Consider the following 26,440-nt stretch of genomic DNA (forward strand, 5'->3'; position numbering starts at 1 on the left):
TATATACCCAGATGATCAAAAATCATTTTACAACAAAGACATTTGCAAAAGATTGTTTATTGCAGCCCAATTCATAATTGCCAAGTCATGGAAGTAGCCCAAGTGCCCATCAACTCATGAATAGATTAACAAATTGTGGTATATGTATACCGTGGAATAGTATACAACCATAAAAAGATGGAGACTTTACATCTTTTATGTTTACCTGGATAGAGCTGGACATATTCTTCTTAGTAATGTATCTCAATAGTGGAAGAAGAAGTATCCAATGTACTCAATGCTACTCCGAAATCAATATATAATCACCTATACCTTTATAGGAATGATAAAACATAATGATAGTCCAGAAAGGACAGAAGAGGAGGGAGAAGGGAGGGGAGGGGGGAGGCCAGGAGGCGGGAGGTTATTTGGTGGGACCTCTCCTAGTGTGCATAATGCAATGGTACATTTCAAAACTATTAAGAATAGAGTATAAATGTCTTACCACAACAAATAAATAAGTGAGGTGATGGTTATGTTAACAAGTTTGATGTAAGCATTCAACATTGTATATCAAGTCAGTACATTGTAACTCATAAATGCATTAATGTACACAGTTATGATTTTAAAAAAATAAAATTTACATGGGATTTTTGTTTTCATTAAAGTGGCATTTTTATTGCCAGATATAAGATATATAATATTTCTTAAAAATCAAATTAAATAATATTGAAGGTGTACATATCTTTAATCTAGATTATGAAATTATTATTATTGAGGACAGTGTCCATTTTCTCAAGGAATGGCTCCCAGTATATCATATAAGAAGTTCCATGAGTTTAGTTATAAGAGCTACTTTGCCAAAAAGTTTAGTTTGCATCCTATGTTCAAGCAGCCTACCTGTGTAGAAACTTTTATTTTGATATATTTGTTTTAATTTTGCTCACCTCATTAAATGTTTATATTTTCTTAAGATGATAAAATTTTCTTTTTATTAACTGCCTCAATTCTTTGTTGTCAAAGTATAGCTTCATTAAAAAGAATTCCCTTATGATATAACCTTGTGATCAGAAACACATTCAAAATACAAAGACTTTTTTCTCAAAATACAAAGAAATTCAATGTTTCAAAAGGCTTCAAGCATTTTGATGAAATAGTGGGGGTTTTTTGGCTCTATCTCTGTCCTCAGCATTCTGTGTGTGACATGTTGGGTGGTCAAAAGGGATAAATGACTATCTATGAAATAGTCAATGGAAGTAGAGAGTGAGTGACCTTCGAGTGAGTGACCAGGACTAAATCTTACATTATTGTCTAAGTAAATATATACTTTTACAAAGTATTTTTCAATTAAAATGTCTATATTTGAGAAAAATAAAAATAATCTTTGAAATATGGAGATATGGCAGGGAAAGCAAAAAACAGGTCATTGGAAATCCACGTCCACAATGGCAATGTGGCGCCATGGTTTAGGTTGGATATGTTGAACGAGTCATCATTTAATAATAAAAGATTCAATACAAGCATCTCTCAATAGAAGGAAATAGGTATGGTTTATGCCATTAAGTCTTGAAATTTTAAGTACTGTAAATATTAAATGTGGTATAAAATCACATGCTGCAGGGCAGTGGAGCTACTTTGCTTTTTCTGCATTTTTGATGTTTTAAATGCATTATATTTGGAAGGATTATATTAATACGAAAGAAGTTTCTCCTGCATATGCAGAAGTCTCTTTAGCTTGACTATATGATGGCAAACATTGTATGAAAGGCACTTCAACATTTTAGAAAGCAAATTTGTTCATCTAAAAGGTTGGAAGGAATTTCTCAGTTTGTATACACTTTATGAGAAAGAAATGGATGAATACGAAAAACCAAAAAATACAAGATGGTGAAAATATAAGCATGAGGTTTGTCAGAAAGGATAATTTAGATCATAAATTCCCATGTATAGTAAGTCCCCAACCATTAGTTATTGTTGAAGATTCTGGTTTAGGAAATCAACCCAAAGTTTTAAAACTGATACTTCATAGTTCTTTTAACAATTCCTTTATTCTCTGTGCAATTATTTTATGGAATTTATTTAATTTGTAGCATTTTGTTAGTACCAAGTACTTTGTCATACCAAGACTGATGAGTGGAAAAAAAAATGGCTTGCCTTTATCTCCTCCTTCTTCCCTCATTCAAAAATGTTCAGCATTTAGATCGCATATGTAGGAGCAAAAGTGACTACTTCTTGGGATGAATTTTGAACTCTGAAATTATTAATATATGAAAGAACCACTTCCTTTGAAACAAATGTCAAGAAACCTCTCAGCTTTAGCCTAATTCTACTTGGTTGTGTGATTCAGGATGTATTTTCATTAGTGTCTGGTACCTATGAAGTGTCCTTGTTAGTGGTTGTCTAAAAAGGCAGGAAGAAGAAAATACCTCTTATTATAAATGAGATGGTTCTCCTAGTTAATGAGTTCTAACTTTCTGTAATTTCCAAGTGTTTAACCGATTGACAAAACTAAATGTGAAAACGTTTATCCTCTACCAAGAAAGAAAAGTATTAAAAATAAATCCATCAAAGCTTTATTTCTCAGAACTTTGTCAAATAAATTATAGTCACAGTCACATGCCTATGTAGATGCATACACACATACACACACCACAGGAATATATTCTAGCTCTCCTACTTTTATTTATCTTTCTTCTCTGCCCTAAAATTTTTCATTTTTATTTTTATTATTTGACCTGGTTAGTGAAATTGTTTTCATGGGAAGTGCTCCTCAATATAAACTCACGTGTCTCATGTTCTTGATGAACCTTAATCTACTATTCTTATTTTGTAAAGCAAAATAAAATAACATAGACTTGTCCAGGTCAATAATCTCTCACAGAACCATCATATTTCAAGTTTACCTCAATCTTACGATTTTCTGAAGTATTCTTAACCATTGAACATATCAATATAATATGTACAGATTCTTTTACTGAAGCCGCCATGGGATATCTAAATTAAGCTTATGGAAAATATTATTGACCATGCTAGAAATTGCATCCATGTTCCCAAAGTAACCTGGGATAAAACAAAACAGTGAGGTTTCTTGCTCTTCTAGACTAAAAAAATAAAGAGAAGTGTTCCGCAAACCCCAGTGATTAGCAAACTCATTTAGGAGTCAAAGTACCTGGAACTAACAGTGCTTCCTGTAATGCTTAGACATTAATCTTAGAATTACTAAATTTATATTTTTGTACAAAATCAGAGATTTTCAATCCAAGTACCAGTGTAGGGACAGAAAAGGAACCTCCTCCAATTCTTGTCCCAAGACCTAGAAAATACCGAGACTACTCTATTGTAAAACCCCATTTATGAAGTTTTCCTTGTGTATATTTTTGATTCATGTTTAAATATCCTACTGGAGTCACAAGAAGTTTCCATTATGTTGATGCAAATGGTAGGAATTTTCTGTCCTTACAAATTACATTTGAATCAAGCACCTTCCAAAGATATGTGTAAAACTTTGAGCCCAAATTCAGTGTTATTTTATGATTAATATCCTGGGCCTTTTGTCAGGAACTCCAAAAGCCAATTGTCATGTGTAGATGAGCTTATTTTTCAAAAATTCAACACATACTATTAAATTTCACACAATATCAATTTTCACACCTATGAATTAGGTATCATATGGTTTCATTATATCAAATTTAAAAAATCAGAACTTTGGATATCCTTAATGACCTCAATATTTGATTTGCTGGCAGTGGTTCTCAACCTTCCTAATGCTGCATCCCTTTAACACAGTGTCTGTGGGTCGCCACCCACAGGTTGAGAACCGCTGATCTCGAACTTGTCACAGCACTGATGCACAGGCACAGGAGGTCATATGTTGACATATATATCACATCACTTTTTTTTTTGCTAACTAGGCAGACATAATTATTCATTTAACACAGATTTTAACAGATTTTGAGATTTGTTTTCCCTACCCACAGTTACTTAGCGATTATATTGAGGATAATCCATAAAAAGATGCAATTCTAGAGCATGTATTAGAAAGAAAATGTGTAAAAGAAAAAAGAGAAGTAATTGTCTAACACAGTGATGATTATTTAAGCATAGCTAATAATGTAGTCAGAAAATCATTATCAATCACAGCTACATGGTAAGAAACATGTTAAGAGAAGTTACAACAGAAACCATTAGTTACTATATGGGAATTCATAGTCAAAACGGGACGGACTGTCAACATGTGGCATTCAATAGTAATGCAAAGACCATAAAAATATATGCTCTTGAAATATGACAAAAATACCAACCCTGGCGGCGCCTGTGGCTCAGTGAGTAGGGTGCTGGCCCCATATGCCAAGGGTGGCGGGTTTGATCCTAGCCCTGGCCAAACTGCAATTAAAAAAAAATAGCCAGGTGTTGTGGCGGGCACCTGTAGTCCTAGCTACTCAGAAGGCTGAGGCAAGAGAATCTCACCTAAGCCCAGGAGTTGGAGGTTGCTGTGAGCTGTGACACCACAGCACTCTACCAAGGGCAACAAAGTGAGACTCTGTCTCTAAAAAATAAATAAATAAATAAACCAGCCCTCCTCTACAGCCTTTGTGATTGCAATAATTGGTCTTCTTTTATTTGGTAGTTTGAAAAACAATAGGCGCAGCAAGAGACAACACACAACCAAAATAAATACTATTTGTTGTCTACATGGGGGGTGCTTCATTTTTTATTCATTTTAAGAGAGCCTAGTAAGGCCTTTCATGAAGAATTTTCTAGATGTAATTAAGGAATTATCTCTCGTATCCAGATCTAACTTCAAGTCTGACTTTGTGGAGACTTCATCTATCTTTGATATTCTGTTTCTTGGTGAAATGCAGATTCACGTAAAAGGTATAAAACCTCTTGGTAAAATGCACAAAGTCATACATACTCTGACGATGTTGCGGGCACAGTGAAAACTATATTCAGAGAGAAATGTATAGCCTAAACAGTTTTTTAAGATGATAATAAAAGACGTAAGTATATATCTTAAGGAATTATAAAAAATTAAGAATGAAAATGGATAAAAATAGATTCATCCATATAAAACGCAGTTCTTTGAAAAGATTGACAAGATAAGTAAACCTTTTTGGATCCAAACAAAAGAAAATGAGAATTAAAACTCTGTAAGATGAATAATGATGCATAACAACTGATTCAGAAGGAAGAAAAGTACAAGCAATTCTTGTACTCTTACCTCTTATAATATGAAGTTGGACAATTAAGTTTGAGAACTTAGCATAGGAAAACTGCTATAATATCTAAGTGCTAAATATCAATCAGTGTGGTCCTTTTAGAAGTAAACCCCTTTGGCGGCACCAACACTAGCACCTAGTCTACTCTTCAAAGCCATTTTGGAACTCTTTTTCTGGAATGGACATCAGGCTTGGCATCCTCATATAAGGCTGACAATTAACTTGGTGAACTCATCCTAAAAAACTGCTACATATTTTTCATTGCTGAATGTTACTATGATTGCCTTCAAAGTCCTCCCCTTGGCCATCTGGTGACCATAGAAAGAAAAGCACATCTGAAGAAAAATAAGAAATAGGCATTTATGAGATTTCATTTAGGCATTTGTATAAAATGTTATCTTTTGTGTACATAGTATAAGGAAATTCAATAGTTTTTAAAATAGAAAAATGATGTTTTATATGCACATATGCGTACTGACCTATCTATCTGAACAAACACATACAGACACACGTATGAATGAAACAGCACAAAGAATAGCATAGTTTAGGGCGGTGCCTGTGGCTCAGTGGGCAGGGTGCCAGCCCCATATACCGAGGGTGGCAGGTTCAAACCCAGCCCTGGCCAAATTGCAACAAAAAAGTAGCCGGCGTTGTGGTGGGAGCCCATAATCCCAGCTACTTGGGAAGCTGAGGCAAGGGAATTGCCTAAGCCCAGGAATTGGAGGTTGCTGTGAGCTGTGTGATGCCACGGCACTCTACCGAGGGGATAAAGTGAAACTCTGTCTCTACAAAAAATAAAAAAGAATAGCATAGTTTACCATTCAAATAATGATGGTGTCTGTGTTTCTTGTAATTATTATCTAAGACAACAAAATACCCGCTTATGGTAACATGACTTAAGTGTAGACCTTTAGAAAGTAATCGTCATTGGAATTAACTGCAGTGTGATAAAAATAACTATGTATGCTATGCCATGTTGTGCCTTAATGCAGCACCTTTACCATCAACTATCTTTCACTTCTTAGTTGTGTGAGCCCCTCTTCTGGGTATGCTTTCCTACTTGACACTTTCCTTTCTTCTGGTATTTCTTTTTATTTATTTATTTTTGAGACAGAGTCTCCAGCTGCCACCCTGGGTTGAGTACTGTGGCCTGAGAGCTCACAACAATCTCAAACTCTTGGTCTTAAGTGATTCTCTGGCCTCAGCCTCCCAAGTAGCTGGCATTACAGGCACCTGCCACAACACCTGGCTATTTTTTGCTTGTAGTTGTCATTGTTGTTTGGAGAGCCCAGGCTGGATTTGAACCTGCCAGCTCTTGTGTATGTGGCTGTTGCCCTAGCCACTTGGGTTACAGGCACCAAGCCTATTTTTTTTATTAAGTCAAATACACATATATCATGAATACTTTTATGCATATGTGGGTTACAATGTGCTGATTTTTTTATACAATCTGACATGCTTACATCAAACCAATCAACATAGCTTTCGCCTCATTTACTTGATTACTGTGTTAAGACGTTTATGTTCTACACTTGACAGATTTGACTTGTACCCTTGCAATATGCTCCATAGGTGTGGTCATGCCTTTTACTCTCCCTCTGTCACACCTGCACCCTTCTCTCCCTTCCCATGCCTCTTCTAGTCTTTCTATTTCTTTCTAATTTTTCTTCCCAGACTTAATTAATATTCCATTTATCTGTTTATTTTGCTTGCATTGTCACACTAATTTTTTTTTTATCACCTGAGCATCCATAAAACATAGTGCTGATCTATTTGTTTTCCCAGTGGACATAGATGAGTTTTATTAGAACATAACCATGCACATTCATTTAAGTATTATGGATTCTTTCTTTGGGTGGGTGTTACAAATGGAAACAGCCTAAATGCCCACAACCCAGGAATGGATTAACAAGCTGTGGTATATGTAGACCACGGAATACTATTCAGCCACTAAAAAGATGGAGACTTTACATCCTTTGTATGAACCTGGATGGATAAGGAACACAGTATTCTTAGTAAAGCATCACAAGAATGGAGAAATAAGAATCCTATGTACTCAATTCTGATATAAGGATAATTAAGGTCCTAGTACACAGTAGGGGGTGGGGGGTGGGGAGAGCTGAGAAAGGGAAGGAGGGAGGGTGGTGGCAGCTCATGGGGTCTGGTACACCTTTGGGGGGTGAGACACAAATATAAGAGGGTCCTTATCTAACAAAAGCAATTAATGTAACCTTGGCCTGTGTACCCTCAATGAATCCCCAACAATTAAAAAAAAGGCTTCTTTTTATTGTAGTAAAAAAATATATATCTATAATGTACCATTTTAACTATTTTTTATTTTATTCTTAACAGATAGATAAAAACTGTATATATTTCTTATTTAAACATGATATTTTAAAATATGTATACATTATAGATAGACGCTATTGAGTTAATTAACATATCTATTGCCACACACCCTTATCATTTGTTCTTATTGTGAAAACACCTAAAATCTATTCTTTTAGGACGTTTTTTTTCTTACTCAGGACCAGATGAGGTTTGAACTCACCACACCTGAAGGCTGGCACTCTAACCACGGAGCAACTGCACCCCTCTTAGCAATTAAAAAAAATTTATTAATTATAGTCACCATGTAATAAGGTAGATCTCAAACTTGTTCCTCCTATGTAAATGAAATTTGGTATCCTTTGAACAACATTTCCCATTCCCCCAATGCCCTCACCCCTGGTAACACAATTTTACTCTCTAATTCAATGAGTTCAACTTTTTTAGATTCCATAAGTAAACATAATCATGCCGTAGCTGTCATTCTGTGCCTGGCTTATATTACTTAACATAATGTCCTCCAGGTTTATTCATGTTGTTGCAAATTACAGAATCCCCTTTCTTTTTTAAGACTAAATAGTATTATATTGTGTGTATGTGTATATATGTGTGTGTGTATATGTGTGTGTGTGTATATATATACATATATATATTACATTTTCTTTATTCATTCACCTACTGATGGACACTTAAGTTGATCTCATATCTTGGCTGTTTGTGATTAATGCTATAGCCATCACCGAAGTGGCAGTATCTCTCCAAAACACTCATTTCATTTCCATTGGAACATATACCCAGTAGTGGATATTTTGGAGCATATGGTAATTCTATTTTTAATTTTTAAAAATAATTCTATACAGTTTTTCGTAATTGCTGTACTAATTTACATTCCTGCCAAGAATATGCGATGTTGCCCTTCTCTCCACATCCTAGACAAAATTTATCTTTCTTTTTTTTTTTATCATAGCCATTCTAACAGATGTGAGGAGATATTTCTTTCTAGTTTTAGTTTGTATTTCTATGATAATTAGTGATGGTGAACATTTTTTTCATCCTATATATGTTGTTCATGTTTATGTTCAGTTACTTTGCCTATTTTTTTTTCTTTTTTTTATTAGCTCATAATTGTGTACATTAATTCTCTCATAGGATACAGCATGTTACTTCTATATGCAGTTTGGAAAACTCTCATCCAGGTGGCCAACATAGCCATCATGTCTTTCTCATAATTGTTATGCTAAGACATTTATATTCAATGGAGTTAAGTTCTTTATATATTACATACATAATATATATGTATGATATATAGTGTAGATATATTTTCTTCCACTCGAGGGGTTGTCTTTTTACTCTGGTAATTGTTTTCCTTTGTTGTGCAGAAGCTTTTTACTTTAATGTAATCCTACTTATCTATATTTGTTTTTGTCATCTGCCTTTGGGATAAGATAAAAAAAAAATCTTTCCCCAGGCTAACATCATGGAGTTTTCCCCTAAGTTTTCTTCTAGTAGTTTTAAAATGTTAGGTCTTAAATTTAAGTCCTTAGTCCATTTGAGTTTATTTCTGTATATGGTACAAGAGTCTAATTTCATCCTCCTGTGTGTGGATATATGGTTTCCTACTATCAGTTATAAAAGAGACTGTCTTTTCTCCTTTGTGAGTTTTTGGTGCTGTTGTTGAAAATCAACTGACTGTACATGTATGTGTTTATTTCTGTGCTGTCTCTTATGTTCCATTAACCCATGTCCCTTATTTTATGCCAGTGCTATGTTGTTTTGATTACTAAATCTTTGTAGTATATTTTGATGTTAAGTAATGAAGTGTTTCACACTCTGTTCTTTTTTTTTTTAAGATTTCTAAGGATATTCCAGGTTTAATTATGCTCTCTTATGAATTTTAGAATTTTTATTAAAAATATCATTGGAAATTTGATAGGGATTGCATTGAATCTGTATAGTGCTTTGGGTAGAATGGATATTTCCACTATATTAATTCTGCCAACACATGAACATGTGATATATTTCTATTCATTTGTGTCTTCTTCAATTTATTTCCTCAATGTTTTATGGTTTTCAGTGCATAGATTTTTAACCTCCTTGGTTAAATGTATTTATGAATATTTTACGTTGAGGCAATAGCTATCAATTATTATTTTATTGATTTCCTTCTCAGGTAGTTTGTTGTTCACATATGGAAGTATGATTGATTTTTTTCTGTTGATTTTTGTCCTGTTTATTTACTCAATTCATCTATTAGTTATAACAGTTTTTTTAGGAGTCTTTATAGTTTTTTATACATAAGATCATGCCATTTGAAGGAAGAGAATTTTACTTTTTCCTTTCCAATTTGGATACCCTTTATTTTTTCTTTTGTCTCTCTCTCTGGCTAGGACTACCAGTACCTAGGTTGAAAAGAATTTGTGAGAGTAGGCATCCTTGTCTACTGGGGTGGCTGTACCCCCATAGTTTAACTCTTCTCCCATGAATGTCATCTGTGTTGTTCCCATTTTCGAGCTATTACGAATAAAGCTAGCATGAACTCTGAAGTACAGGCTTGTGTATGGGCATATGTTTGCATTTCTGTGGGATAAATGACAAGAACCCAATTACTGCGTTACATGAAGGCTATTCAGGAAAGTATCCAGCCATGTCTGTGTCTATTCTTTCGTATGACATGACTGAATACTTTCAGGACAGCTATCTTATAGTAAATATATGTGCTGAGTTTGTGAGAAACTGCTGAACTCTTTTCAGAGTGGCTATAAAGTGTATAATTTCACTAGCAGTGTTTGAATGATCCAGTTTTTGCACATCATCTCCCGCATGTGATTCCACTATTTTTTATTTATTATTTATTATGATAAGTGTGCAGGTATATGTCAGTGTGGCTAGAATTTGCATTTTCCTAAAGGCTAATAACACTAAACATTTTTTTGTGCGCTTACTTATCTGATACTTATATTTAATCTGACTCCACTTAAGTAGGTTAAAAGCCTGAAGGACGGGAGACATAGATTTGCCTTGAAAAATAAAACTCTGCCACAGTTTGATTTCCTTTTTTTTTTTTTTTTTTCAGAGTTTGATTTCCAAACTGAGACCTAGACAGAGAAAAGAAGAGCTGGACATTTGTTCTATTGTTTGTTAAGAGTTTCAATATTCTTTCAAAAGCTGGGGCATTTTAGTGGAATGCAGTCAAGCTTAATCATAATAGCACTCTCTGAGCTAACGGGACTGAGGAAACTTTTTTTATGTCTTAATTTTAGGTTACTTTCCTGGGTTTTACGGGTTATTATACCCACATATTTTATTTGGAGATACTCTGATTAACCTCTTTAATCTGCAGAAATCCATTCCTATGCTAAAAGTACATTAATTTTTCCATCTCTATAAATGTATTTTCAGGCACATTTTTTTATGGAAAATGAACTTACAAATGTATTTTGTTTCATTTCTAGATTTCCTTTAAAAGCCATAAGACTGTTTAGGTTCTGAAAATAGCTAAATGCAATTACCTTCACTTTTTTCTTTTTTTTCAACTAGCTGTTTGGTCTTCTATCTTCAAATGTTTTCCCCTTCTCTTTACCAGGTTGATTTAGTGAATATTGGAAGCACTGATATTGTAGATGGAAATCACAAACTGACTCTTGGTTTGATTTGGAATATAATCCTCCACTGGCAGGTAAGAATCCTTAGGAATCATTCCGCTTTGGATAACACGTTGCTAATTCTCCCTTTCAATTTTACCCTTGACCTGCACACCAAACAAGTATATCTCTAACAATTCCGAGCTCATCTCCCTAGTGCTGGTTTCAAATTGGCACTATTCATATCATCTGAGATGTTAAGGATCCAAAAAGCACAAAATGAGGTCTGGTACATTTGCAGGGATATTTTTCTAAATTTTATTTTATTGGATAATGATCATGCAAAAAGTCCAAAGTTTCAACCATAAGTTAATACGTGTATTCTTCATAAATATGTGTGTTCTGTAATTTTCATGGAAGTGCATCTACATAGTTTTGTAGAAAGAGAGGCGTTTTTCCTTTTTGCCACTATCGAAGGAATGAATCTTTGCCAGTCTGGTATAGTCACAATGTAAGCTAAAGCTCATAAAGTATTAGCGGGAAATGAGTATCAGTGTGACAGCATGTGTTATATACACAAACTTACTTCATAATCTTCTCTAGAAACTTAATTCTTTTAATCACCTGAACATAGGGTCTTATGACTGTCTATATTCATTTGACCACTGTGGAAAAGATGACTTTTGTTTGGGTTTAGGAAAGAGAGTACATATACATATTTTAGTGAGACCAACATGAAATTAAATTTAAGTTTCCCCACTTACCATCTTAGTGACATTGAATATAATGTTTTCCATTTCAGTGTGAAAAGAATAAAGTAAGGATAATCATGTATATATTTCTTATTAGGATTAAATGAGAGACTATCTTTAAAACATTCAGTATGGGGCACCGCTGCCCTTTGAGGTATATCATATGAATGGCATTAACTGCCTAGAGTTTAAGAACTTGGAGGCTACTTGGGATATGTTTTCCTTTTTCCTGGGAGGGTTACTTTTTTATAAAACTGTTTTAGTAAGATATAATTTTATAACGTAAATGTTCCCATTCTAATTGTAAAACTCAATGTGAACCAATCTGATTTAGCTCTGTTGTTCGGGAGCTTCTCAAAGTTTCTTAGGGATGGAACAGGTTTCCCTACCAATCTATCAAAGTGTTTAGGGTATTTCAGAGTTGTACAGAGGTTTAGAGATATAATTTGGGCACTTTTTGCCACCCTAAAATGGAATTTTTTCTTCATTTCTCACTCCCTCCCCATTCCTAGGCAATTAGCTATTTCTATCTTTACCTACTTGTGTTCTTGGTTACTTTATATCAATGGGAGCGTAACAGTATGTATCCTTTTGTCACTAGCTTCTTTCACTGAGCATACTATTTGAAGTCTATCCCTATTGTAGCAGATATCACAACTTCATTTTGTAGACTTGACTTTTAACCTGAATTGTAAATTGGTCTTCCTCAGAGTCGGATAGCCTATGGACCAGAGATATACCTACTTAACTCAGCAGCCATATTGTTCTCCCAATTCCACCTCCCCCAAATCTTTTCTATTCCAAATTATTTGAACAAGCTTAACTCTATTTCACAGAAAAATAGGAAGAGAATGAGGAAACGGGGAGAGAGCAAGATCGACAGTGAATAGCTTCTAAGAGCCTCAAGTGAGCCCAAGTTAGCCAATTTTCAGCCCTTTCCATACAGTGACGGTGTCAAATAGAACCAGCAAGTCAACATACCCTACTTCTCACCAAACTGGTTTTCTCCTGTTGCCTAGTACTTTTTAAAATATCTTGCAGAAGAAATAGCTTTTACCATCAGAACATTATATGTAAAATACAATAAAATTGACCACTACAAAATGAAATGACACCGAAGAAGTTTCAAACACATTCCCAGTTGTTCCTGGAGTGGCTCCAGTTTGCAGTCCCCACTTTGAGTAACTCAGATGTTAGTTGTGACAACGCCAGAAGAAGAACTAAAGCATGCATAGAATTCTAAAAGGCACTTTTGAATTATAGTCATCAATCATACTATATACTATATGTCTCAAAACAAACTTCTTTGTTCCTTCAAAACCTTTCTCAGCTCCACCTCAGTTCACTCCAAGATAGAGTTTCTAGACTATTCTGTCTGATAATTTATTCATTTGCTCGGGAGTTATTAATTTTTTATTATTGGTGTGCTGAAGAGCTTTTATACTCAGGAATGTCAGAAGGAATGCTTCTTCAGTCTTTACTTGTTAAAGAACTCTCTCTTAGCCTATTGTTTCCCGTATATGTCATTGAGGTGTAGTATCCTTGAGATTTGCAAGGATATAGACTCTTCCCAGTCTCTGCCTACTTATCTCTCTCTTCTATCACACTACCCTGTTCTCCTAAAAGTATGAAGCACATTTTAAAATGCTCCTGCTCAATGTTCTTCATTATAACCCAGTGAATCCCAAAATACATTTTTGTCAAAATTATATATATGCCTTAGTATTAAATAGTAGAAGCCTTTGCATTTCAGCAAAGATTAAAGAACACTTTGACCAACTCAATGGACTCTCTAGTTCTATCAGATTAAAACCAGTATTAAGTAGTGGAAAGACATGAATACCTTCTTCTAATGCTGCCTACTGTGTTACTAATAATACTGTGAAGGCCTTCTCTTTGAACTTGGGGAAACTCAGAATGCCAACTCTTATTTCCCCATTAGTATTTTTCTTGTTTCTACTTCAAAATAAAATTGCTAACGTAAAAATAAAGCACATTTTATAATGTAGGCAGCTTGGAACAAGATTGAGCAGTAGATAATGTGAGTTTGATACATTTTTCTTCTTTTTAAGTACAAACCATTCTCTTTAGAGCGGTAAAGTCAGTTCTGACAACTAGTTGATGATAATAACCCATCCTACTAACAATGGTGACCTATCAGAAGTCAGGTTCCCACTTTTTCTGTACTTAATTCCAGGGCGAATTCACACTAGAATCTTTATATTATTTATACAACATACAATTACAAGGTAATGATGACATTTGCACTGCTGAAAGCCCTTCTTGTGAACTCCTACCTACTGAATAACCTTTTAGACCTTCACACAAACTGTCCTCTCCTACTAGGAGATTATTCCTACCTCACTTCACCCCTACTCTTTTACTGAAACCACTTCTAATTACAGGCTGGGTTCTGGGAAGTAGACTTTGAGATTGAGTTTAATAGGCAGCATGTTTATTAAGCCATGCCTTTGGTTCCAAAACCCATGGAAGGGTAGAGGTAACAGGAGTAGAAAGAGGAAGAACTAGAACCCTGGTACAGATCCACCAACAGTCACATTCAACCCCATAGGAGACTTGGAGCTAGAATGACCACCTTTCAGAGTTGTCTTCAGTAGGGTCAAAATGTTGCATGTTTATACCACTGCTTTTCACTGGTCACTAGACATGGGCCACCCTGGGAAGGTTTTACTTTGTCTGACAGAAGTCTGCAACTCGTTTAGCTCCTGAGAGGACTAATAGCCAGAAACTGAACACAGTTGGATCAAGAAGACCTTCCTGAAGGTGAATCTTGATGGTCCAAATTCATCACATTTTCTTGGCCCACTTAACTCACAGTCATTTTTAAAAATATATGCTCATAGACATTTCAATATTTTTTCTTTTGAAAACAGATTTATAACAGTATGCACAAACATGAACACACTCATTTCTTTAAATTGAGTCTCTCATAGGGACAGTAAGATCTGAAGAGAGGAAAATTTTCTGCTTACAGGCTCATCTTTAGGACTAGCTTAGTGATTTCTTGAGAACTATCTTTTAAGTAGGAAAAAAAGTGATTATTACACATTGTCTTTTATTTTTTTTTTTTCTTGGCAACATCTGCACCCAAGTAGAAGCAATACCCATAAGGCTGAGTCTGTTAAGCTGAATTCGTGACAAAACGATGGTATCAGTGTTTTGGATTGAATACTGTTTTGTCCTTTAACATTGCCCACATAGAGGGCAGTCTAGCCAAGCATTTCACAAATGAATCCCATTCATCATTAAAGGGTTGCCAGATCAGTGCAAATCCATCACCACCACTAAACCACTAGCTACTGATTCCAACTCCCATTCAGCACAGGACACAAAGTACACATCCTGTAATCACTATATGTGAAGGCTGCATACTTTATAATTTTAGAATGTGATGAGAAAAATTATATCTTATATAATTATTTGACCTATTTATTCAGTGAGCAACTGACCAAATAAGCAGGCCAGGAAGGAATTAAGAGAACTAGATAATCCACTTCTAAATAATGGATTGAGCTATCAAGGGGTTATGGCAAATATATGCAAAGATTTCATATCTTCAATTCATTACCATATTTACAAAAATCATCCAAAATCTGTTTAAAGTATTTTAAAATCAAATTTAACAGTATATCCTAAAGTTTGCATTGAATCTTTCATAAAAAGATGACTAACATTGGGGATGTTAAAATATGCAGTTACCCCAAAGGTATTTGTTAACTTCTACATGGATGAAAAAGAAAAGAAAATTTCATATTTCGAATAAACAATAAATATTCATCATCTGATCAAATGTTGATGGTGTATGGACCTTATACTTCCCCAAAGGAAAGCCTTGGGTGGGAACAATAATCACATTTACATATGTACTTTCTTCAAAAATCTCATAAGGGGCTTGACTTATATTTAAAAAGTAGCCTAGTAAATATACCTTTAATAAAATATGCAGACAGTTTGTTCTACAATGATGTGTCACTGAATTCTTGAAACTTAAGAAAACTGCTTAGAATGGATTTTTGCATTACAGCAGTTAGAGGAATGAAACTTTGAAATACAATAACCTGCCAAAGAGCATTTGCACAAACCCTAGAAGAGAATTATATGAACAGAAACCAATTAATGAAAATAACGCCAAGGCCACACATTTGACTACTCTTAGGGATAAATGTTCCTGTCCTTTATTTTGTTGATTTTTTGTTGTTTTTTTTCTTTAAGTAGGCAAACGTTTCTGTATTTTTTAAGTTAAGTCAATAAACATAGTTTGAATTGCTTTAAATTATAAGGCAGTTATATTAACCTAGGTGGTTTCTTTTACTATATTTTGGATTTGATTCCTCCAAAAATCTTGTATATAAGACACAAGGAAACTGAGGCTAAAGAAAGGATAACTGGTTCAATTCACACAAGGCGAAGGCAAAATTTGAACTTAGGCTTTAGAAAAATCGTTCCTTTATCTACTATTGCTCCTATAAATCTAATCTTTTGTATGCTCTCTAGTCTATGGAAAGTTAGAAGGAAAGCACTTATAAAAACAGTAAATGTATAGTCGAATGCGGAAGAATCCAGGGGTAATAATAAACATATTCAGTAAATGGTATGGCAGCCAATCGGAGTAGGCTCCTAATAAGTTAGAATGGAATCAGTTCTGGTACAATCTATTAATTCTCAGTACTCTTGGCCCAAAAGTAGCCACTATTAATCACTGAAGATTAAACACATTCATGTTTATGTTTGCATGGTTTTTGTTCAGGGAATGCATTCTCTTAATGAAACTTTCTTTCCATATACATAGGTCAAAAATGTCATGAAAAATATCATGGCTGGATTGCAACAAACCAACAGTGAAAAGATTCTCCTGAGCTGGGTCCGACAGTCAACTCGTAATTATCCACAGGTTAATGTCATCAATTTCACCACCAGCTGGTCTGATGGCCTGGCTTTGAATGCTCTCATCCATAGTCACAGGTAAGGAGACCTCGGAGACTTTAAATGATTTTTATAATCATTGACTTAAATTCTGATGATGTATTTTCCCCAGTGTGATTCCAGCTCATTTCATACTATGCAACGTGTTATATACATCGACCGTGTTGATCTAACAATTCATTGGAATGGACTGATAAACAATATTTTCTGTCTTTTGTGTGATATATCATTTAATTGTTGAAATAATGAAATTACCGGAACATGAAATCGGTTATGGTCAGGGGAGAGGATCAACATATTTGACATCAGGACTCCCCAAAAATCCAGGTTGTATTCTAACTTTGCTGAGAATGAGGTTGGGCTTTTTATACAAATAATGTGTGGGCATAAGTCTGGGCTACAGAGTTAAAATGATTCCAAATGATTCTTGTATTAATGGGCATAGTAAAATCAATGACCATCATTAGAAAAATGAAGAAAGTGAAACATTTGGCTTATGAGACACAGCCTTAGTGAACACTGTAAGGCCCTATATATTTTCTTCTACTTTAGGGATATGAGGCTCAGAGCATCTCAGGAACCAAGGCAAAGAGTAGAAAACAATTATTTCTATGACTCAGTGCTCAGAATCTCAAAAGAAACAATTGCTCTGGAACAGCAAAGTAATTGCTATAAAGCAAGAGAGAATTCTTTTGTGGATCTTCATAAAAAGAACTCAACATAATATAGTGAACCAAATTCATTAACCATATTCTATATAATGTTTGCTAAGATGACAAAAGAGTTGTTTGCTTTTTGTGTATAAAGAAGTTCAGTAAATGAATTAAGAACAGTGCAAGGAAAAAGCAAAATTACGTGTATATATATGAGATGTGCTACAAGATATATACTATATACGCTATACCTTTTGTATTATACCATATATGCTATATATACACACATATGGGTGGATATACATATATATTTGTATATAGACATAGAAGTACGTATGTAGTATGTTTACTGTGGGAAATATCTACTTCGGTCTTACTGTTACCTATCTAGTTGACCCAACCCAGGGATAAATGCATTGCCTTAATTAATGGCTTGAAATGCCACTGGACTGCATCTTCCCTAAGTTTCAGTACAAGTTACCTTTTCTCATTTTGATTTTTCTTATTGAGGATTCTACTATTTTCCTATGCCAATCTTGCCTCTCGAAAAGCTCAGAATATAAATTTTCTTCGTGGCAAAGCTCAATCCAAGAGCAAACACACTCTAAATCAGCATCTGTGCCAGGTGTCTTGCTTCAGCTTGATTTAATTAACCCCATCCAGACTGGGTTTCCAGGTGAACTACTCAGCACCCTGATTTTAGAAAGAAGCCAGACTCACATTCAATAGGCAGGATAACCAATGTTCATAGGTTACTTTTCCGACGAATAACAGAAGAAACGTTTTGCACAGCTTCAATGAAGTCAGATGTGAAGGGACAGAAACGTTGATTCTGCACGATAAGGCAGTGCTCATTTATGCAGCCACATGCTTCTCACTGAGGGCCTGAAAATATTGATCTTGCTGTTCACGTACACATTTGCCAATGAACAAAAATATCGAGGGTCAGGGTTTGTAGTCATTGCTGGCTCTTTATCATTGTCCTTTCAAGTGGAAGACTTCGATCCTGCAAGCATGTACACAGCCTACGTTTGTTAATATTCTCTTTAGTGATTTCTGAATATATTTGTAGGTAATGCAGCAAACGTCTCCAAGTGGCCCAGCTATGTCTGTCCCTGACCCACTCTTTATTTCTCCCAGTGTCCTTATTTCTATATTCTCTCCTGACATATTGAATGACTCATCAGTAACTGTCTCTTTATACGTTCCATGGTTACTTTTCAAGAGGTTCCTCTCAGTTGTTTAATGCTCTTTCATGAATCATTTCCCCCTTCTTTTTATAGTTAACAGATGTTCATATTGTTTATCTAAAGCAAAAAAAAAGGTTGAACTTTCTGTTCCAAGGTGATTGTCATTGGTACACTTAGGAATGTCATGAAGTGTCCTCATTTCAATAATTGAGTGACTAAGCTATATAGAACAAAGGCGTGTAATTAATATAGAGCACAGAAGTTGACAAAGGCTCTGGAAATTTCAAGTTTTGTGTTAAAACACAGTTTATTACAGTGCTATTAAAAGAAAGCTGGATTCTACTTTCATAGAAAAACTCAGTAATAATTGATTAAAATAAAAAAAATAGTTGATTAAAATATGCTCGAAATATGCAGATAAAGTTGCAATAGGTATAAAGTTGCAATTAAATTGTTTCCTAATTCCTTATTTTAATTTATTAACAGAGCACATGGTTTAAAAACAAATCAGACATTAGAGCACTGGGCAAAGGAAAAAAAAGAATGTGCCTTCACATCTCCAACCGTACCCCATCACATTCCAGTCCATTGACGCAGTAACTGTCAGTTTCTTTGTCTTTTTCTCCTGATGGTTCTCATAATATGTATCATAGGATTTTATTTCTTAATAAATCAATTTCTGGTAGTATATGTGTTTTCTCCTTGATATGAAGAAGCCCATGGATGTTACCTCTTATCCTCAACTATTTTTTTGGCATTATATAATAAAATTTTATTTTTTAATTTTTTTATTATATCATAACTGTGTACACGAATGCATTTATGGGGTGCAATGTGCTGATTTGATGTACAGTGTGGAAGGCTTACATCAAACTGATTAACATAACCATCACCTCACTTACTTGTTTGTTGTGGTCAGACATTTACACTCTAAATCGTTTGGTGGGACCTCATCTCAACTATTTTTTAAATTTTATTACTTATAATCATTTTATTCTTATAACTTTATCATTTTTACTGTCATTATTTTAAATGATACCAGTGTAACTTTTTTCCATAAAGTTTAGAAAGGAAGTGTTGACTGTATGGTATGAAAGATAAGAAAATCATGACATTCATTTTGCTATTATTTTATTATGTTTGCATCAGCAGCAGCATTTGTAACGTTGAAACCTGTTCTGTAAGGATAGGTAGCCTTAGATCGAGACTGCAGATTGAAAATACATCATTGCTGTTATATAACTACAAATAACTTTAGAACAAAGTATTAGAAAATTATGTATTAAAATAATTTTTATGTTGTAGACACTGTACTAAGTAAAATACCCCATCTATTTCTCATGATATAGATACTATCATTATCTCCACTTCAAATATGGAGAAACTGAGCCACAGAGAGGTTATGTGATTTACTTAAGACTATTTGGCTAATATGTGGTAGAACCAGAATTTTAACTTATGCTGCCCTGATCTTGATGCCTGTTTCATTAAAACAACATGCAGATGTATGGCATATTTCCTGGGTGAAGGGCATAATTACAACTTCAATTTTACATTACAGATGCAAACAATGTAACCTAATTGCATGTACCCTCATATTATTCAGAAGTAAAAGGTCTGGTGATCCTACGTTGTACGTTCTTGTTTATGAACTATGGTCTAGGTTAGCGTACAAAGCTACTTGGCTTTCCTCTATAGTCGGTTATTTTTACAATTTTTATGCAGTTAAAAATCACAGATATTTAAAATGTGGTGGCACCTGTGGCTCAAAGAGTAGGGCACCCATATGCCGGAGGAGGTGGGTTCAAACCCAGCCCCAGCCCCCCCCCAAAAAAAATAGATATTTAAAATGTTAATTACATTTAATGATTTCAAACAATTAGATTCTTTTTTTTTTTTTTTTTTTTTAGAGTCAGTCTTACTTTATCACCCTTGGTAGAGTGCTATGGCCTCACAGCTCACAGCAACCTCCAATTCCTGGGCTTAGGTGATTCTCTTGGCTCAGCCTCCTGAGTAGCTGGGATTATAGGTGTCTGCCACAATGCCTGGCTATTTTTCTGTTGCAGTTTGGCCAGGGCGGGTTCAAACCTGCTACCCTCAGGTATATGGGGCCGGCGCCCTACTCACTGAGCCCCAGGGGCCAAAGGCTGTTCAGCACAATCCTTTGTAAAATGAGAATGCTGAAGCATAAATAAATTACATGACTTAGGTATGATATCCTCACACCCAGGTGCTTAGTTAGTGGCCAAGAGGAAGGGGGGGGGAAGAGAAGGGAAAAGGCTTAGATTGCATAAGCAATTCTCATTTTCTCATCATACTCATTTAACCTTGTTTACTGTATGACATGTGAAAAAAATACATTCTCTTATGCTCTTACCTATATTCTTTTCTCCTATTGTCTAGAGATAAAGAAATGCAGATAGGGTACAGGTTGAATAGTGAAGTTAGAAGTCCTCTGATTAGTCTGATCAGTCTAGAATTTAATTTTTTATCTCTTATATCCTTCACACAACTGGAAACATGTACCAATTTATAAATATTTTAGGTTCCAAAAGACTATGTGTTGGCTGCATGGAGTAATTTGGAACATTTAGGAGGGATTCAATTTTCTAATCAGTGTACACAATTCTGCTGTATTAATTAAGGTAGGAGCAATTAAAGAAATGGAAATGAGAAATACATTTGTCTCTTTATATTGAATTATGGTCTTAAAAATAATAGCTAATGCACTTTTGTTGTTTCTTTTTTAATATTTTTTACATATACATTGTTTATTAGGTTTCCATTTTTTGCCTTCACAAAATTAAAAAGGCTTTAAATTTAATAACAATAACAATGTTGAAGATAAGGACTAGAAACAAAAACCTCGTAAAGGGCAAACGAAGATAAATATATTCAGAAAAGAAATCAGACGATTGCTGCATCAAAATATTAAACAATAATAATAATAATGCAAAGAAAGAAGTAACATTCACATCGTCAAATAAGAGTATGTCTATAATGGAATGCTTTGACTCTGAAATTCAGTATGGAGTCATCAGTTAACTTCTTCTTATTTTATTTTTTAAGTCTCAAAAAAATAGACAACCAATATTTATAAATAAAAGTAAAAGACCTTTGTCATCTCTTCCCTTGTGTAGCATTAATTCTTAAGCAAGAGTTCACTGACAGAGCCAAATGTCCTGAAATTGCATGTAAATTTTATTTACAGTTGTAGATAGGCATTTTTCTGGGTAGAAGTGTCACAGATCTCATCAGATTCTCAAAGTTGTCTGTGATCTAGAGAAAGTTAAGAACCAGGATACTAATAAATTCCAAGGCTGTTGGGTTAAATTGAATTCCTGAAGAGTGAAGGCCTTATGCAAATTTATCCAGATTCCTTCCCTTAATCTTCTTCTGGAACCTGACAGGAGGAGCCCACCTTAACCATGATTCCCATTATTAGATACTTGAAATATCTCACTGGAGACAGGCCTGTGAGATCTTAATTACCTGAGCATGTTTTGATCTTTTTTGGTCATAAAAACTTGATTCTCTAATATTCACACAATATGGAATTCTGTTCTTAAATACTTAATCCAAACTCAAGGCACAGTATAAGATTCCCTCAGGCTCCCAAAACATTCTGGACCTCTTCAGACTTTAAAATACCTTTTCTCTGATTCTCTGTGTTTCTTTTGCATTGCCCTTTTTAAATGTGATTTTAGTTAACTTATTATGGCTTCGGCATTTTTCTTCCTTGTTAGATTTAAAATTCTTATAAGAAGTACCTCTTACACTCCTTTGAGTTTTCTCTACTATCAAGTGAAATTACGTTTATATAGCATGTGCTCAACTATTCTCTCCTGTAGTTGTGATAAATATTTATTGAACCCCTACTTGTCATGCTGAGTTTCTAGCAGTGAAAAAATCTGTCAAAAAAATATTCTACATTCCATTCTAGTGGAGGAGGAGACAGTTTTCATAGATTATATAATATGTTAAATATTATCATCTTTCCCCCAAAATAAGACCTACCCAAAAAATAAGCCCTAGCAGGATTTCTATGCATTTGTTAAATTTAAGCCCTACCCCAATAATAAGACCTAGTGATGGCCATGGCTATGCAGATGGCCATGCGTGTATCTGCATAGCCACACCATGCATTTTGGCGCAGAGCAGTAAGGAAGACTGGAATATTTTTTCTCTGCCACAGCTCCTTTCTCCAAGCCCTTCGCACGTGGGTACGTGTGTGGTAACCGCAGTCGCAGGCATCCTATTGCAAACAGCTAGGGGAAAGGAGTTCACGCATCACTAGCGCCAGCCCCACCAACAAGGTCGGCTTTCCCTGTCAGGTTCCAGAAGAAGATGACTTAACTGTATTGGAATAAATGTAGATTGCTGTATTATACTTAATAAAAATAAGTCATCCCCTGAAAATAAGCCCTAGTGTGTCTTCTTGAGAAAAAATAAATATAAGATGGTGTCTTATTTTCAGGGAAACATGGTAGTAAGTACTAATGAAAATAATATAAAGCAGGTAAGGTGAAAAAAAGTATGCATAAATTTTATTTAAGATATGCGATTTTAGATAAGGATTGGGCAGGAAAGGACTCATCAATAACGTGATTTTTGAATAAAGACCCAAAGAAAGTGAAGGAGTGAGCCATTCCTAGGAGAGGAGAATTCCAGCAAATGCAAATGTAGAAAATTATCTACCCTGTTTGTGGACTATGACAGAAGAGGCAATAGAGATCCAGACCATGTTATGCCTTGCAGATCACAGTTAAATATGTGATTTTTACTCTCCCTATGGTAGACATTTGAGAAGATGAGTAGGATGAAATATTTTAACAGATGACTCCAGCAACTCTGTTGAGAACTGTTTAGCGAGGCTAAGAGTAAGAGAAGGGGGAGCAACTGGAAAGCTATTGCCATATTCCATGTAAGATAAAATGGTATTTTGGACTAGAGAGATGACAGTGATGATAGTGAGAAGGGGTCAAATTCTGGTCAAATATTTTAAATGAAGTATGGTATGGGAGTAAAAGAATTAGCAAGGATGACCTCAAGCGTTTTTATCTGAGTAAGTGCAAATTTGAACTTCTCATTTATTATTGAGGAAGGGAGAACTACAAGAGAAGTAGGAAGTAGGGGGGTTGCGGGAGTATGAGGAAGGTGTATATCAGCTGCTCAGTTTGGGACACACAAGGCTTGTGATTACTAAGTGGGGATTTTGAGTAGTCAGATAAATCTAGAGTTTAGAGTTCAGGGGAAGAGGTCTGGGGTAGGCTTATACGATAGGGAATTACAAGTAAGTGGCTTGCATTCAAATCCATGAGATTGGATGATTTCAGTCCAGTTTTTGGTGCTTTAATAAGGTAGAATAAATTCCTTGTTTTCTTCAGGATTCCCCCTGCCCGTTTTTATTGAGATATAATTGACAAATAAAATTGCATGTATTTAAAATGCATAATGTAAGAACTTGCAATAAAAATTATTACTCATTTAGATGAGACTTGTTAAATGCTATTGAAGGGTCATGAAGAGTAACATTTAATTTTTAAGGACCATGGGCATGGGTTGTCAATCATAATTCAGAATTGAAGTGAATCCAGTGAAACACTTGAGATTGATTTATATTTGTCCTTATGTCTGTATATGTGTATGTTTCAGGCCAGACTTGTTTGATTGGAATAGTGTGCTTTGCCAGCAGTCACCGACACAACGACTGGAACATGCATTCAACATCGCAAAACATCAATTAGGCATAGAAAAACTACTTGATCCTGAAGGTTGGTACATTTTTGGATTACTCCCATTTATAGTATAATTCAATATTTTTCATCTCAGGCTTGACATTTGCACATACTAAGCACAAATTACAAACTATATATGTTTCCTTATATTCTAGATATATTTAAAATGTCTTCTTGTAGTATTACTAATTGTCTTATTTGATTCTAGTAGCAAGCTTTTAGAATGTATAAATATGTCTCATGAATGAAGCACACAGCAATTATAAAAAGTGAATGTTTTGCTTATTCTACCAACAGATTTGATGGACTAATCAGCTATAATTAATTAGCTAGCCCATTTATTTCATTCATATACTCTAAAAGGCAACTTGGTTTACTGTTTAAATCAGGAATGCTAATCTTTGCACTGTTTCTATTATAATTTCTCATTCTAAGGGGGTCCTCTATTCGATGATTATTCATTTTTGCTTCTTTAGTTGACAAGAAGCACTGTATTTATATTTTTATTATATTATACTTAAATAACTTGGATTCTCGTCTCTGGTGCTGCACGGTCATAGCTCCCAGGTACCTGGATTAGAGGAATGATGACATTCTGACTTCTACTCTTCTAGCCTATGAGGCATGGTTTTTAGTGTACCAACTTTGAAATTGCAGAATCTGGGCTCACTTTCTTGAAGCTTTTACCGCACTCTGAAAACAAAAATTGGAGAAGCAGACTCAGTGTCACTGATATCTGCATTACAACAGAAGCTGATATTTTGGTAGAAACTATGTTGTAATTAATGGAAGCTGATAATACAATGATTTTTTCCTTTACTTGTTTATTTGATTTTGCTTTACATTTTCTAAATTTTTGATGAATATGAGGTTGCAAATGATTCGGTTATATTGTTTGTGTTTATTAGGTAAAGTTCAAGTTGTATTTGAGCCCTTCTCCCAAGGGGTGTGCTGTATACCCTTACATTGTGCCTGTTAGGTGAGAGCTTACCCATTTGCCTCCCTCCTCTTCCTCCCCATTCTCTCTTCCCCTTCTCTCCCATTTGAATTAGTTATGGTTTTTTCTCTGGCGTGTGAGTGTCCAATGGTTTTAAGACTCTTGGAATCAATTCCAAAATAGGAGACCTTTGATTAGTGGTGGTAGGTCCCATCAGGAAAATCTCAGAAATCACTCTGAAAATGGCCTTTGTCTGGTGAATGTACTATCAACCGGGATTTAGTCCTTAGTAATGCAGATCATCTAGCAAATCTATATTGAAGAGAGGTGGAGTTAAGTTTTAACAAGCTTAAAAATGTGATATAAATCAAAAGGAAAATTCAGTGATTTTAAATGAGATGTTCATCCTAAGAGCAAGAATACTCCTATCTGATTGACCAATATATTGCTCTTGGTAAGCAAACATACTTGGAAAGGCAAATTATAACAACACAAATGTAAGGTTTGAGGTTGAAATCAGATTAAGTTTATTAGAAATGCTTTTTCCCTTTGGATAATGCATGGCTGAGCACTGACTTCTATAACCTCCTTTTGTTGCTTCTATAAATTATCAACATCCTGCTGTCCTAGTTTTAAGCTCTAAGGGAGAAATCATATCAATTGTATGTCCTTATTTGGCATCATAGGGGAGAGTCACATCATTATTTACTCCTACTCCAGATCTACGTCTTTTCTCTTACCCCAGTGAGGTAGAGAGGACAGGTGCAATGACAATATGGATTCCTCCTCCTGAGGACAAGAGCTATAGTACATGAACTTGAAGGCTAAGCCAGTTAATATGTTTTTGTGTTTTATTAAACCCACATATGGCGGTCACTTTCTGTTATCTGGGCTATGTGCACTATTTATTCCTGTGTGTGTTTTCATCCTTTGTAAAATAGTAAGAGTAGGTTTAAAATAGATCTTTTTCTTATCCAGTGATGAAATGGCTTCCAAGTCTTCCTTTGAATCAGTGAAATAGAAGTACCTAGATAGGTTTCCACATCATAATCAGACAGATTGATAAGCCTATCATCAGCAGAGAACGTCAGTTATATGAATAATCTATTTTACAGCATA

General features: G+C 34.8%; 1 protein-coding gene across 1 annotated transcript in view; it reads left to right on the plus strand.

The window, feature by feature from the left end:
- Positions 1-26,440, plus strand: part of DMD (dystrophin) — a 2,307,273-nt gene that overhangs the window by 513,640 nt on the left and 1,767,193 nt on the right. The window contains exons 5-7 of the mRNA XM_023515448.1: positions 11,110-11,202; positions 16,670-16,842; positions 24,302-24,420. Of these exons, the coding sequence (XP_023371216.1) occupies positions 11,110-11,202; positions 16,670-16,842; positions 24,302-24,420 (385 nt within the window). The remainder of the gene's footprint in view (positions 1-11,109; positions 11,203-16,669; positions 16,843-24,301; positions 24,421-26,440) is intronic.

Source organism: Otolemur garnettii, unplaced genomic scaffold (genome assembly GCF_000181295.1).
Source record: "Otolemur garnettii isolate 467f Iridium unplaced genomic scaffold, OtoGar3 scaffold00072, whole genome shotgun sequence".
In the NCBI taxonomy this organism is placed as follows: domain Eukaryota; kingdom Metazoa; phylum Chordata; class Mammalia; order Primates; family Galagidae; genus Otolemur; species Otolemur garnettii.